The 16,218-nt window shown below is 37.3% G+C and overlaps 1 protein-coding gene across 2 annotated transcripts in view; it reads right to left on the minus strand.

Annotated features, from left to right (window-relative positions):
• Positions 1 to 646: 646 nt before the first annotated feature.
• The window catches only part of cntnap2b (contactin associated protein 2b), a 46,563-nt gene continuing 30,991 nt past the window's right edge, over positions 647 to 16,218 (minus strand). For both annotated transcript variants that reach the window (XM_079614403.1, XM_079614404.1), the window contains exons 23-25: positions 12,656 to 12,886; positions 11,591 to 11,665; positions 647 to 2,638 (exon numbers count right to left, since the gene is read on the minus strand). In XM_079614403.1, coding sequence (XP_079470529.1) covers positions 2,439 to 2,638; positions 11,591 to 11,665; positions 12,656 to 12,886 — 506 coding nt within the window. In that variant the 3' untranslated portion in view covers positions 647 to 2,438. The remainder of the gene's footprint in view (positions 2,639 to 11,590; positions 11,666 to 12,655; positions 12,887 to 16,218) is intronic.

Below are 16,218 nucleotides of genomic sequence, written 5' to 3' on the forward strand. Positions count from 1 at the left end.
AAAACATGTATTAGATCGGAGCATTATTATAAATATCACAGTTTGTCATCCATTTGGTCAGTAGTATAGCATAACTTTCATTTGAAATTGCTTTTAGTTTTCACTGGCTGCTTTTTTCCACTAAAATGTGCCATGCATCATGAATGGTATCATATCCTGTATGGTAATCATAGAAGGCTATTGTAATATAATATACTATCTGATACCATACATTTACCATACCACCACAGTACATTTTTGAAAGGTTCCAAACAAAGAGTTTGATGTAGACAGAGTCAAATGTTGTGAAATAAAAACTTCCACCCACACTGTAAAATTACATAAAATGTATAATTATATGATCAAATTATGACAACATATGGTTTTACTAGGGCTGTCAAAAGATTAATCGTGATTTATCACATCCAAAATAAAAGTTTGTGTTTACATAATATATGTGTGTGCACTGTGTATAATTATTTATATATATAAAAAAACACACAATCATGTATATATTTAAGAAAAATTGGTTATATTTATATATAAAATGTTTATATAAATTATATAAATGTAAATACAGTATATAAATACAATTATTCCTTAAATATATACATGAATGTGTGTGTATTTATACATAATAATTCTACACAGTACACACACATATATTATGTAAACACAAACTTTTATTTTGGATGTGATTAATCACGATTAATCTTTTGACAGTCCTAGTTATTACATTGCTTGAACGCATCAAAATAAGTTAAGCAAAGTTATACACGATTCAACAATCAGTTAAAAAGTCAGTTTAATGTAATTTAAGTTGAAATGACAAACATATCCAAGTTGATTGTACTTAAAAATGTAAGGCAGCCACTTTTTCTTTTTCTACAGTAGACCATTTACTGAAACAAAAGCAATATGGTGCAAGATATCTTGACTAACATTATAGGCAGACTTTAGATGGAAAGAAATAAAAAGATAAAAAGTATTTGTCCCTTTTCAGGTTAACATGGACTTTAGTGATAATAATCTTTAACAACACAATAAATTCCTGAAAGGATATAATAAACTGTATTGTCACTCATTTTTTTGTTGCAAAAACAATCCAGTAGTTTATTGATATTTGCAATGTGTTCATTATTGGAGAGTCAGTTTCTTTACAACCCTCATCATCTCAAAAGCATCATCTTATGAGCATTTTCCAAAAAAAAGACCAACAGAACAAATGATTGCATTACGTTATAATAAAATAACAATGTAATTCTGACGTGACACCACAGACAAACCTTAATAAATATGCCATTGTGTTCATTTAAAAGACCAAACAATGTGGTAATGCATGGAGACCATTCAACAACTCAAAACGTACAGAAAGCAACATTATTGTAGTGCTTTATTACAAACCAGGTTTTGTAATCTATCTGATGGTTGAATAACACTTTTGTTAGTGGATTCACATGAGCAGAGAAGGCAAACTCTTATGACACCATGTTAATAAAATTGCCAGAAATACAGAAATGCTCCATTGCCTAATTCAGGCATAGTTAAGAAATAAAATGACTTAACCAAGCACAACAAAGACGATATTAAAAATGGTTTGTACATAAATTTGTGCTGCTGCGGCTGATTTCAAATAAGCAGTGCATTAAACTGCAAACACACACACAAAAAGTAATCTTTCTCCTATATTAACATGTAAGTGCCATCAAATCTGTCTCAAAATCCATGCTTGGCCAGAAGAAACCTTGAACCTTTGAGGCACATTAAAAGACATTGGAGCAAATGAACCATTCATAATCTTTTACCACTGAACACATCTGAACTAAAACCTCGATCTAGAGCTTTCATGTTTTAAAGAGCATTCTCCTTATAAAAACCCTCTAAACTGCCTATCGTGTTTTCCAGAGGTTGAACAAGCACTTATGGAGAAACAGATAAATAACACTGAATTCTGATAACTATAAAGAACATTTACAATGAGATACAAAAGTGCCGCATTAACATTGATGAATGATTCAGAGATGCCATTGGCTGATGACCATGCTACAATATATTATTGTCCTGAAGATGCTGACAACAAAATGTTAAATACAATCAAATGTCATTATCGGAAACATAATTGTGCATTCTGTACACATTCCGCTTTGTGCTATTGGAGTATTTGGTGCATTCGTGTTTGCTGAACACACATCAAATGCGTTTGTTAACAGACCAGTATTGCAATGATAAAAAAAATGCAGCAGTTGTTGTTGTAATTTAATATTCCTGTCATGTGTTGCATGGGATGAATTTGATCTTACAGAAGTCCTTGTGCTGTACTTGCTCACATACAAAATAATTACAGAACAGACATGCCAGTCAGTGCACAGACTTGCCAAGTGTCCATTTCACATCGGCTACTGAAAAAACTCTTGCCCTTTACGTATCCCTCAGGGTATCCATGTCAGAGAATGAAGTGGCTAAATAAACCACTCCTTCTTGCTCTCGTCGATGGTCTCTGTGAAGGCGGGGTCATTGACGATGATGGCAGCGTCAGCGCAGTCGGCAGACTCCGCCCCCTTGGCCTCGTTTGTGTGGTAGGAGCCCTTGTGACGGAACATGTGACGCACCAGAAACACCAGCGTGCAGAGGATGGTGAAAATCACCACTGCGATGATGCCTGCGTGAGACAGAATGATATTAAAACCAGGATTGTTATGATCAATTGCCGTTAAAATCAATTTAGAAATATTCTACACCAATGATAAGATGTCAAAGCCTATGAAATATAATCTACACAAGTAAGCACATGAAGTCACATGGATAATACACATTAGTTGGTTGATGGGTTGTCTCATCTTCACAGGCTATTACTATTCAACGAACAATACAATAAATACAAACATTTTATAATATTATCCTACATTTTGTATATACTATTCTATAAAACTCTAAAAAGAACTCTACTCTTGTTTTTCTGGGACCGTCTTACAAAGTAAGGGCCAGATTTACTAAACTAATAAGCGTGAGAGAGCAATCCGACGCAGCCGGATCATTTCCATAATGACCGACGCAATCTACCAATTAGCATCAGGTTATAGACTGGCTTTTTTGGGGCGGTAATTAATGGTGCAAATAGCAACAAATTGACTAGCGCAAACCTTAGTAAATCACCTTGCATGATTCACTTAAACATTCTCCTCCCATAAATGTTGCGTCTGAAAGGGAAACTCCAACAAATGCATATGCAATAAGGTCAGCCGCAAAAATAACCCTGTCCATGCCTTTTCAGTGATCATATTTCACTGTGTGTCTTCAGTAAATCATGACAGTTTTTTTTAACGCCAAAAGAGTTTGCGCTGGAGCAAGCAGTAAGTAAATCTTTTTAAATCTAAGTCTTTCAAAGTTCCTGATAAAAATTGTTTTCTCATGAGATTAACAATTAGACAGACCAAAAGCATGTTTTACAGACAGGTTTCTCGCTAACACAAATATGTTCTAAGAATGTTTTGCAAATGTTTGCAAAAGTCAGCAGTTTTTCCTCTTTGTCGCCATCTCTGTTTGAAATCTGCAATTGCAGTTATTAGCGGAATTATCAACTTTACGTGGGTTGTGCCTCGGCACGGCACAGCGCGGATTAATCCAATGTTTTGAGGAGAATGTGCAGCTGTCTGTCGCCGTGCCGGTGTGGATACTGGCATTCGGACAGATTATACTTTTTGGGTAAACGATTAATCGCGATTAATCGAATCCAAAATAAAAGTTTGTGTTTACATAATATATGTGTGTGTATTGTGTATAATTATTTTGTATATATTATAACCACTGTCCATATAAACGACCACAGCTATATATATCTGAAATAAGGGAGAGGCCCACCAACTATTTACCTAACGCTACTAACACCTATCTATGTATATTTCCCAGTGTGTTGTCACAAACAATAAAACAATCAGAATGAAATGTTTATATCTTTATATAAGTTGTTTCGGTAATGATTTGATAGATCAGAAATCATAAACAGAACAAGCATGAATACATATAAAAAAAAGGAAAAGAAAAATACTTTTGGTAAACCAGTACACTAAGTCAAAAAGAATATAGAAAATCTGCAAAGTAAATTAAAGAAAAATAAATAAGGAAATGACAATAACAATAAAGAAACTTATATATAATCAGTTCAGGGTTGGAGATTCCTTGGGAAAGAATAGATTCAATGCAATGAAAGTCAATTTTCAATGATGTTTGTGATGATGTCCCAGTACCACAATGGCTAGCAACATTGACCTTCAAAAACTCAAATAGTCCACAAAGTTACGATCCACCGTGGTTAATCATTACCCTCAGGACATTTATTAATCCATTAGGATTAAATGGATGAAAACCTTCTCTTTCTGGTAAACCTCAATATCCAAAAGGTGGGGCTTTAATGAATCGTACCGATTCCTCACACCATAATATAAGGTCACCTATAAAGAGTCCATCTACAAAAAGGAACAAAAGTCTAGCATTAGCTATATAGGACCTATACATGAATAAACAAGTGCACCACATAGAAGAAACAAAACTTACAAAATTGACCTGGAAACAAAGTTTCTCAATCTGGACTCCCAATAAGTGTTTGCTGGAGGTGCTAGGACAACACCATGCTTCCCGCTTCCAAACACAACTGACTTCCTCTACCCTACTACCAGTTTAAATCAAAGGAGTTTTAGCGCACAAGCGCCCCCTAGGAGTGTGTATGAAATATCACATGGGTAACAGCTAACACTGTTACATACTCCTCCCTTCAGAAAAGAGATTTGTCATAGCCATGACAAATCTTAAGATTTTGCACGTGATAAGTGTCAGTGCTGTCTGGATCAGAAAAAGAAACAGAATAATTAACGGGCCCTAACTTCTTGTTGATTTTTGCTGGACCTTTCCATTTGGCAGACAGCTTTGCCATGAATCCCTCATCAGCTCTAGACAAAGGATGTGTCCGTACCCAAACCACATCTCCCTCTTGGAAATGCACTGGCTTACGATGTTGGTCATAGTACCGCTTCTGCTTGGCTTGGGCTCGGTTCACATTCTCCTTCACTATAGTAAGGAGTTCTTGTTGTCTGTCAAGAATGGGATATGCAGGGTCATTAGGGTCAGGCAGTTTACGTAGAGCTCTCTCCATTGGACCTTTTAATTTTCGTCCAAGCGCTACTTCAGCAGGTGTAAAACCTGTACTTTCGTGGCAGGCTGTATTAATAGCAAACCTGAATTCAGCAATCCATCTATCCCACAGCTTATGGTGGTCTCCAACGTAAGATGCAATCATGGTCTTCAAATTTCGATTGACTCTCTCCGTCAGATTAGTTTGGGGATGGTAGGCTGTGGTCAGTTTTTGAATGACTCCCCACTGCTTGCACACCAGGCCAAGAAGATGAGAGGTGAATTGTGCACCACGATCTGAGACCAGGTAGGCTGGTGTTCCCCATCTGGTAAATATCTCCTCTACCAGCACTCTGGCTATCTGAGGAGTTTTAGCAGACCTCAGAGGAAACATCTCCACCCACTTAGAACAATAATCCACGATAACAAGTAGATATTCATTTTGCTTGGCACTTTTTGGAAAAGGTCCCATGAGATCAATGCCCATCATGTAACCAGGTTCAACAATGGGTATAGACTGTAAATGACCAGATAATTTTGACAGGGATGGTTTGTATTTTTGACAAACTTGGCATTCTTTGCAATGTTTCCAAACATCAGCTCTGATAGTTGGCCAATATACAGTTTCCAGCAGTCTGAGCAAGGTCTTAAGTTTACCCAAATGTCCACTGAGAGGATTGTCATGAGCATAATGAAGAAAAGCTTGACGATGCATGGAAGGAATGACAAGTTGAAGTTTTTGACCTTTACGGCCATCTGGAACATTACGGAATAGAAATCCATTTTCTGTTACATAATGAACTCGGGAGGTGTCTTGCGTGGTCTGAGATGATACTTTGGAAACCATTTCTTGTATTTCTGGGTCATTGTTCTGAGCGATGGCTATCTCTGATAAATCGACTGGCATACTGACTGGTGGTGAGATAGAATTAGAGGCTTGAGCTACAGCAATGATGTTAGGTGAAATGGTGAGACTTGGAGCTCTGGATAATGCATCAGGTACCACATTACACTGCCCTTTTCTGTACTTAACAGTGAAGTGAAATCCTTGTAGTCTTATGGTCCATCTGATGAGACGTGATGATGGTTTGGGGTGTTGAAATGCCCATGTTAATGCAGCATGATCAGTTAATACTTCAAATAGTCTCCCTTCGAGGTATGGCCTCCATTTCTCCACTGCCCACACCACTGCTAGGCACTCTTTCTCAGATACAGAGTATGACCTTTCTGCCCCTCTCAGTAGTCTGGATGCATAAGCAATAACGTGTTCCTTCCCTGCACATTCTTGTGTAAGAACGGCTCCCAAACCAAATTCACTGGCGTCCGTTTGAACTCGGAATGGTTGAGTGAAGTCAGGAGAGGTTAGAACGGGAGCTTGCATTAAGTCTTGCTTGATAAGATCGAATGCCTGTTGGCACTGATCTGTCCAAATCCAGGTAGAGTTTTTCTGTTTCAAAGCATGAAGTGGAGCAGCCTTCTCTGAGAAACTGGGAATAAACCGATGGTACCAACCGGCCATACCCAAAAACCGTTGAACGTCTTTGAGAGACTGTGGGATGGGAAATGCACTAACTGCTGACACCTTTGTGGGATCGGTTTTGATTCCTTCTCTTGAAACAACATGGCCCAGGAAAGTAAGAGATTTTTGAATGAAATTGCACTTTTTGAGGTTGAGAGTGAGACCTGCTTTGTGGAAACAATTGAAAACTTGTTGGAGATGTTGGAGATGGTCTTGCTTATTTTTGGAATACACCACAACATCATCAATGTAAACCATACAACATTTACCTTTCAACTCCCGCAATATATGTTCCATGAGTCTCTGGAAAGATGCTGCTGCATTTTTCAGTCCAAAAGGAAGACGTAGAAATTCATATAACCCTGAGGAGGTGATAAAGGCTGTTTTTTGAATGCTATCTGACTCCATTTCCAGTTGCCAATAACCACTCTTTAAGTCCAGTGTAGAGAATACAGTTGCCCCATGTAGTGACTCTAAGATGTCCTGTATTTGTGGCATTGGATATGCATCAAGATGAGTTTTGGCATTTATCCCACGGTAATCAACACAGAGTCTTGATCCTCCATCTTTTTTCTGTACCACCACCACTGGCGATGCCCATGGAGAGCAAGATGGTCGAATGATATTCTTATCAAGCAGCTCCTTGATTTGACCTTCAACAAAACTCTGTTTTTCGATAGAAACCTTATATGGTCTTTTTCTAATAGGTAGTTCATCTGTGGTGATGATGCGGTGCTTTATCAAGTTGGTATATCCAATTTCCTGGTTGAAAACAGTGGGCCAGCTTAACATCAGATTTTCCAGCTCTTGCTGCGTCTGCATGTCGGTGTCTGCTTTTTCCGATAGTTGGTGTATAGAATGGAGTGTTTCATCACTGCAAGGCTGTAAAGGAATGGCAAGGTAAAAGTTAATGGTAGGATGAATGTCCTGATTAAGGAATGGAAAGAAGACTGGTGTTTCAGCGGCTTCTATTGGAAAGAAACCATACTGAGCATTATTGAAGTCCAAGACCATTCTTGATTTCAACAGAAAATCCATGCCCAGTATGATAGGTACCGTTAAGTCAGTGTCATTCATTATATACAGGGTAAGCTCTACTAGACGGCCCTGTACTTTACTCTTCCACACCACCTTTCCAACAGCGGTTTGGCGTTGTCCGTTGGCTAAAAGAAAAGTTTGTCCTCCACCAGGTAGGTATACCTCTTGTCGGCTTAACTGTTTCCAACATGACTTTTGGATTAGTGACAAAGTACTGCCAGTGTCCACCATAGCAGTTACATGGGTGTCTTGTAGGGTTATAGGAATGATAAGATTTCTGAGGTCGTGTTGCATAGAATTTTGGCAAGTCTGGACAACTCTAGTATTGGCTGCTGCTGGTTTGCGGTGTGAATCGTGATCTGAAGGATTTCTCTTCTTTTGCTCATCCCCATTAACTTGACTCCAGTATTTCTTGGATTCAAAAAAATCTCGTTCTATCTGTGTACCTACTTTTACAAGTTCTCCTACATCTTTTATATTGCCACGTAGCAAGCTAGCAAGTCGAGGATTACAGTTACGTAAAATAGCTTGCACCACCTCTCTTTCTAACATGTCCTTCTTCCATCTCAAACAAAGGGCCCGATAGTGAAAAGCAAAGTCTCTGAAACTTTCTCTTACACCTTGTCTCCTCTCCATCAGCTTCCTTACTGCCAACTCTTCATAATCCTCACTGAGAAAAGATTGCAGAAACAATTTTTTAAATTGTTTCCAATCACGGACATTCCCTTTCTCCGCCATCCACCAATCTTTTGCAGTACTTTTAAGTACAGCAGTTAAAGAAGCCAAAATTTCACTGTTCTTCAAAGGTCGTACAGCGAAATACTCCTCACATCGTTCAATGAAGGAGATAGGATCTTCGTCCGGGCTATTGCTGAAACTAGGGAACTCAAGTTTGACTGGTGGGTTGTACTGATTCGAACTGTCCATGACGGGTTGAGTATTTGGCTGAAGACTGTAGGTTTGATCTCTCAGTGATCTGTAAACAGTACTGGTATTCATGGGCTGAATTGGGGTGGATATAAAAGGCTGGAAAGATTGTAATCTCTGATCCAATTGTTGGTCTCTTCTCTTCAAACAGTCTAGCACTGACTGTCCAAGATCTTGAATGCTCAGTTCTAGATGTTTTCTCACTCTGCTACACTCACGGTCTATTTGGTATAGCAATTTATCTTCTGTAGCTTTGCGTTGTGATTCAACATCAATGAAGGAAACTTGTTCACTCACCCGTTGATTGATATCGGTAATCTGCTCCTCAAGTTTGGTGAAACGTTCTGAGAGATGTTCTAACATACCTGAAACAGCAGTGGAAGGGTGGTGTGTCGGTTCATCGTAAATTTCAGGTGGTGGTGGAGGTAGAAATTGGACTTCCTTTGGACGGTCGTCCATGAGCACTTCTTCCTCTGAATCAAGGTACAGGTCACTGAACGTGTTAATCAGCTCTCGTAGTGGTTCTCTGTGGGTACTAAATGGTGCAGATGAGAAATCTGGATCGGGTACAGGCTCATCCTCATCCAAACCTTCCTGACTAGCCATTTTATTTATTTTTTATTTTTAACGGTTTTAGAGTTTGTTTTGTGACAAACACTGGGAAATTTTCACCAACGTATATGAAGTCTGTGGGTCCCTGTTCGGGCGCCAATTATATAACCACTGTCCATATAAACGACCACAGCTATATATATCTGAAATAAGGGAGAGGCCCACCAACTATTTACCTAACGCTACTAACACCTATCTATGTATATTTCCCAGTGTGTTGTCACAAACAATAAAACAATCAGAATGAAATGTTTATATCTTTATATAAGTTGTTTCGGTAATGATTTGATAGATCAGAAATCATAAACAGAACAAGCATGAATACATATAAAAAAAAGGAAAAGAAAAATACTTTTGGTAAACCAGTACACTAAGTCAAAAAGAATATAGAAAATCTGCAAAGTAAATTAAAGAAAAATAAATAAGGAAATGACAATAACAATAAAGAAACTTATATATAATCAGTTCAGGGTTGGAGATTCCTTGGGAAAGAATAGATTCAATGCAATGAAAGTCAATTTTCAATGATGTTTGTGATGATGTCCCAGTACCACAATGGCTAGCAACATTGACCTTCAAAAACTCAAATAGTCCACAAAGTTACGATCCACCGTGGTTAATCATTACCCTCAGGACATTTATTAATCCATTAGGATTAAATGGATGAAAACCTTCTCTTTCTGGTAAACCTCAATATCCAAAAGGTGGGGCTTTAATGAATCGTACCGATTCCTCACACCATAATATAAGGTCACCTATAAAGAGTCCATCTACAAAAAGGAACAAAAGTCTAGCATTAGCTATATAGGACCTATACATGAATAAACAAGTGCACCACATAGAAGAAACAAAACTTACAAAATTGACCTGGAAACAAAGTTTCTCAATCTGGACTCCCAATAAGTGTTTGCTGGAGGTGCTAGGACAACACCATGCTTCCCGCTTCCAAACACAACTGACTTCCTCTACCCTACTACCAGTTTAAATCAAAGGAGTTTTAGCGCACAAGCGCCCCCTAGGAGTGTGTATGAAATATCACATGGGTAACAGCTAACACTGTTACAATATAAATACACACACATGCATGTATATATTTGAAAAATATTTGCATTTATATACTGCATATATATTTTTATATGATTTATATAATATATAAATAGAACTTTTGTATATATAAATAACAAATTTTTCTTAAATATATACATGCATGTGTGTGTATTTATATATACAAAATATTTATACACAACACACACACATATATTATGTAAACACAAACTTTTATTTTGGATTCGATTAATCGCGATTAATCGTTTACAGCCCTAAAGTAAAGTATGACCAACATAAGAATTTTCACCAGAAAATGTCATCTGAACAAGTAACATCAACTTTTGTTCTGACCAACTAAGGGAAAAAAGCATTGCAGTAAATCGCATTGATTAAATCTAACGATCGCTTATCATATCACGTTAAACCGTGCAAATTATACTTTGTTCTCAAATTGTTAATGTTAACAACATCAGCGTTGCGTAACTACATTTAATGCCCTTCAGATATTTATCCTTGTTTTCGCATGGGCCGGTTGCAGTCTCTTTTTTTCTGTAGCCAGTCTGAAGTCTTTTGCATTTTACATCGGGTGAATCTCCAGTTGTCACTGGTGTTTGTCGTTTGAACCTTTCTGGATCCGCCATCAAATTGATAAGTTTAATTATATCAAGTGCTGTGAGAAAAGGCTATAAATCTCCACCTCCAACATCCTCACACGCAATATAGCCTACTAGCCGAGACTCATTCTTTATGTGTACAGATGTGACGTAAGACATGCTCGAATTTCCCGCGGAAATCCACCAGTACCACTGGAATTAAAAACATTATTACAAGCTTACCGTTTTGAATCGAGCTAAGGCAAGCAGATCGTTTTGAACACTGGCTGGTTATGTACTTGCTCAAAAATTATTTTGGATAATTTTTAACCCAAAAAAGTTACGGACTGCAGCTTTAAGTTATGAAAACAATATTTCTGAATGTTCTCCGAACGTTCACAATGTCCAGTTTTTTAAATGTTCTATAAGAGTTTTTTTCTTTGTTATGTGAACATTCTATTTCGCAAACATTCTGGGATTGTTACATTTGAAAGTTCTCTGAACATTCTAAACATCATAAAGTTTTGAGAACATTATTAAAGACCAGATAACGTTGAACAAACATTCATGGAAGAATGTGTGTTCATAATCATAACTTTGAAAGAACATTGGCAGAATGTTAGGAAAGTTCCTGTTAGCTGGGTTAGTGCTGATAACACACATCGCAAGTGCTCTGTATTGGTCTGTGCACACTTAAATGTAAGCATATTAAAAGCGTGTGACAGTATAATACTACAACAGTATATTTTACCTCCGATTATTGCAGAGTGTCTGTTGACACCATCACGGCTAACTTGCTCCTCGTTGAATGGAGACTGCGCACCGGCTTGAAAGAAAGAGAAAAACTTTTGTGAAAAAAGCACAATCCCCTTCAAATAATTTGTTGGCATACATGACGTACAGACGTCAGTGTGTTAATCTGGTGGGCAGATGAGTGAATCTTTGAGTGTTGGCTCTGAGACGAACCGTCTGCTCTTTTCATCTGCCGTCTCCACAGGCTCACAACTACATGTTCCACAAATATCCATGAAGGCTCAAGCTATATTCAATGTCATGACACACACACACACACACACACACACACACACACACACACACACACACACACACACACACACACACACACACACACACACACACACACACACACACACAGTAAGCTCGATCTAAAAGTAATTATTACTTTAAAAATACAAGATTGCTCCTCGCCTCTCTCACCATTGCAATCTCTAATAAGTTTATTTATTGCTATGCATTTGAGGTTTAGCTGTGCATAATGAGGTATAAAATGGTAAATAAATCAAATAAACTAGCGCAAATTTAATACAAAATATTTGCATAATTAAAATAAAAATAGGATAAAAAACACGTTTATAAAAAACTATTTTACTAATATTCATTATATTATTTTAGTATTATATTATATTATATATATATATATATAAACAATTACAGTTATAAACTGATTCAATTAAATTGTGTTTTAGTATATAATATTTTGATGTAATAACACACACACACACACACACACACACACGCGCACACACACACACACACACACGCACGCACACACTTTACGATAGTAATCCTCTCCACAGGGAAGAGATCACAGATTTCTTCCAGGCAGCCAGGAAAGATGTCTCCATAACAGAGTCGTTCTACAGAATTCTATAGAAATTATTTTCCTCCTCAAGAGTAAAACATGATGTGAAACTTCTTTCCCCAATAACTCCCCTGCCAATATAATGTTTCATTGTAATGTTAAAAAGGTGCAAAAATACGTTTATTTTTATTTTTTTAAACATCATTTGGTTACTTGAATCTGGGTGCCAGGGGTCAAAGGCTGACGACATGGGCGGCACTGTGAGAGGAGACGCCCCGCAGTTGGACTCCACCAGGACGCCCTGTATGGAGGCTGTGGAGGGCAGGACGGTCCTCAGGGCGGCCTTCAGTGGGGCGATGCGGTTGAACTGCACTCTGGAGAGACAGCCCACGAACCCTGGGGTGTTATATCGCTCTATCAACACCGGATCAATCTGACCCGTTTCTGAAAGACAAAGCCAACAGCAGCTGGATGAAACATTTCTGTGTTAAGAGTATAAAGACATAATAAAGATTATAGGCTGGGTGTCAAAAACATCTTCAGGCACTAAAATCTGATTGAATGAGCAACTGAAATCTCAGCATCATTACTCCAGTCTTCAGTGTCACATGATCCTTCAGAAATCATTCTAAAATGCTGATTGGCTGCTCAAGAAACATTTCTTATTATTATCAATTTTGTGCTGCTTAATGTTTTTGTGGAAACTGTGATACATTTTCTTTATGATGAATAGAAAGGTCAAAAGAACAGCATTTATTTGAAATAGAAAGCTTTTGTAACAATATAAATAGCTATACGGTCACTTCTGATCAATCTATTGCATCCTTGCTGAATAGAAGTATTAATTAATTAATTTAATAAATAAAAATCTTACTGATGTTTGAGCAGGATTGTTTGAACATTATGTTATATAGTGTAATTTGCACCAGTAATCAAATGGCTGGTGTCAATATTTTATAAAAGCAATACAGGGATGACAATATAAGAAAAGGTGGATTGTCTGAAGTCCCATTAAATCATTATAAAATAACTAATGCAGTATATCATGGCTTATTGCTTTTTTTGTAACACTTTATTTTACAGTGTCCTTTTTACATATTACATGTACTTACCATAGTAATAATAGTAAATTATGCATAATTACATGCAACTAACCCTCAACCAAACCATACTCCTACCCTAACCCTATAGTAAGTGCATGTAGTTAATTATTATTACTCAGTATTTCATGTATAATTACACTGTAACACGGACACCTTAAAATAAAGTGTAACCACTTTTTTTCTACAAAACTAGACAAGACTGAAACAATACATGACACCAACGGAAACCAAACATATGTATTTTAACATTTACATGAATGTGATCAAGTTGCTGCATTTATATATGAAGAGAGAAAAGCAGAGGTGTAAAGTCCAGGGGTCAGAAAGTAAAAGTCCTGCCATATGTTTATTCCACCCATGCACTCGGCCAGATGATTTCACTAATTAGTGGCTGAAAAAATGCTAATGAGCAAATCCAGGTGATTGGAACAAAATACAGAGGAGGACTTTTACTTTCTGAACCTGGACTTTACACCTCTGGAGAAAAACTGTTCTGTCCTTTATTATCCTCGGCTTTTCTTCCAATATACTGTATTACTACACATCACAAACCAACATCCAGCTACTGAAAAAAAGCATCCCACCTTCATTATGTCTTCATCTCAATGCAGAGAAAACACAATGTTATTACAATGCAGATAAAAAAAAACATATACTAATATCTCAAATATATAACGCATTTTATCACCTGTTTGCGATCACAGACGTTGAACTGCGTACGTCTTGTTCCCAGCATGTAGCAGGTCTTGCGACTTTAAGCTAAACGCCTGATTTCTTCTTTGTGTTCTTCTTCTGTATGCCTATGCGTAAACTTGACTAGCAAATTCTAGATTTCCGTCTGTCTAATCTGAAAGCGTCAAACAGCTTTTAAACAATATTCCTGAGCTGTAGATGTAGACCCATCACACTCAGCTGCTCTCTCTCTCTGTGTGTGTGTGTAATGCAGCTCAGAGACTTCCAGCTCATTTCTGTTTAAAAAAGTCTGCAGGAAAACCCGGAGACTGGATTTAGATCAAGAGCAAAACCTGGAGCTTCACATGATGATGTCAGGACTAACACACAGTCCAGTAAAAGGAAAAGCAGAAGTCTGAGACATGTATTCATAGACTCTGTGGGTTATGACATTGATTTACTCTATGAGACTTCAGCCGTGTTCTTTTGAAATCACATTCCTAATCAAAAATATTAAATCCTAAATGAATGAATTTGTCAATATAGACAGAAAAAGTAGATCTGTAGATCTGAGTGTATCACTGTATTTAATCATGTTTAATATATTTAATTTCATTTTATGGACCAGTGTTGAAGGCTTTGTTTCCCAGAATACCAGAAGCTAAATTTGTTTGAGTTGCAGAGTTGTCCTTCAAATGTAACATTGTGGGTTGAGGCCAATTCAAAACAGAGACAATTCATGCTTGCAATAAATGCATTTTAAAGGAATTAGTTCACCCAAAAATGAAAATGATCCCATAATTGACTCACCCTCAAGCCATCCTAGGTGTACGACTTTCTACTTTTAGCCAAACACAATCTGAGTCATATAGAATAATATCCTGGCTCTTCCCAGCTTTGTAATGACAATGAATACAAGTCAAGTCAAGTCAAAATTAATGTATACAGCACTATTTATACAGACAAGCTGACCAATGTGCTTTACACAGCAATGAAATATCACACGACAGACGGGACAAGTAAGATTAGAAACAACATTAAGCACTGTTAAAAGCAATTGAATAAAAGTGTGTTTTCAGGATGGACTTAAAAACTGACAAATCAGAAGCAGAGCGAATATAAAAAGGCCATAGTGTCGGGCCAGCAATGGCAAAGGCACGATAGCCTCTATGTTTTAGCCTGTACCGTGGTATGGATAAAAGTTTCTGTGTGCCTGACCTGAGATCCCTGGAAGTAGTGTATTGCTCTAAAAGCTCTGATAAATAGGGGGGAGCTTGATTGTTAAGACACTTATAAACAAATAAAAGAATTTTAAAATCAACCCTGAATCGAACCGGCAACCAGTGAAGGGAAGCTAAGATTGGAGTAATGTGTTCGTATTTTCGAATACCTTTTAGAAGTCTCGCTGCCGCATTCTGGACTATTTGAAGACGTGTTAAAGTTGTAGAATTTATTCCGTAATATAAAGCATTACAGTAGTCCAGTCGGGATGACAAAAATGCATGTATAACCCATTCAAAAGCTTGGGGACATAAAAACGGCTTAACTTTAGTCAGCATACGTAAATGGAAGAAACTGACAACAGAGTTAATTTGTTTATCCAGTTTCAAAGAACTATCTATTGAAACACCAAGATTTTTCACACAAGTATTTATAGGTAAAGAGAGTGTATACGCTTCAGGGATAAGATTTAGGCTACTTTTAGGAGGACCAAAAAGTATAAGTTCCGTTTTGTTATCATTTAATTTTAAGAAATTAGCAGTCATCCACATCTTTATTTCGTCTAGACAAGCCAACAGGAGCTCAGGTGAATTTTTTCCTACCCGTTTAATGGGAACATAAATCTGAATGTCATCTGCATAGCAGTGAAACGACACATCATATTTTTTAAATATGGAACCCAAAGGGAATACTGCTCGAGTTTTTAAATTCTCGTTCATCTGAGCTTACAAGTCAGAACAAGTCACCCTTACGCACACACTCCAAATTCACACTTAAAAA

Source organism: Phoxinus phoxinus (assembly GCF_949152265.1).
Source record: "Phoxinus phoxinus genome assembly, chromosome: 5".
Taxonomy (NCBI): domain Eukaryota; kingdom Metazoa; phylum Chordata; class Actinopteri; order Cypriniformes; family Leuciscidae; genus Phoxinus; species Phoxinus phoxinus.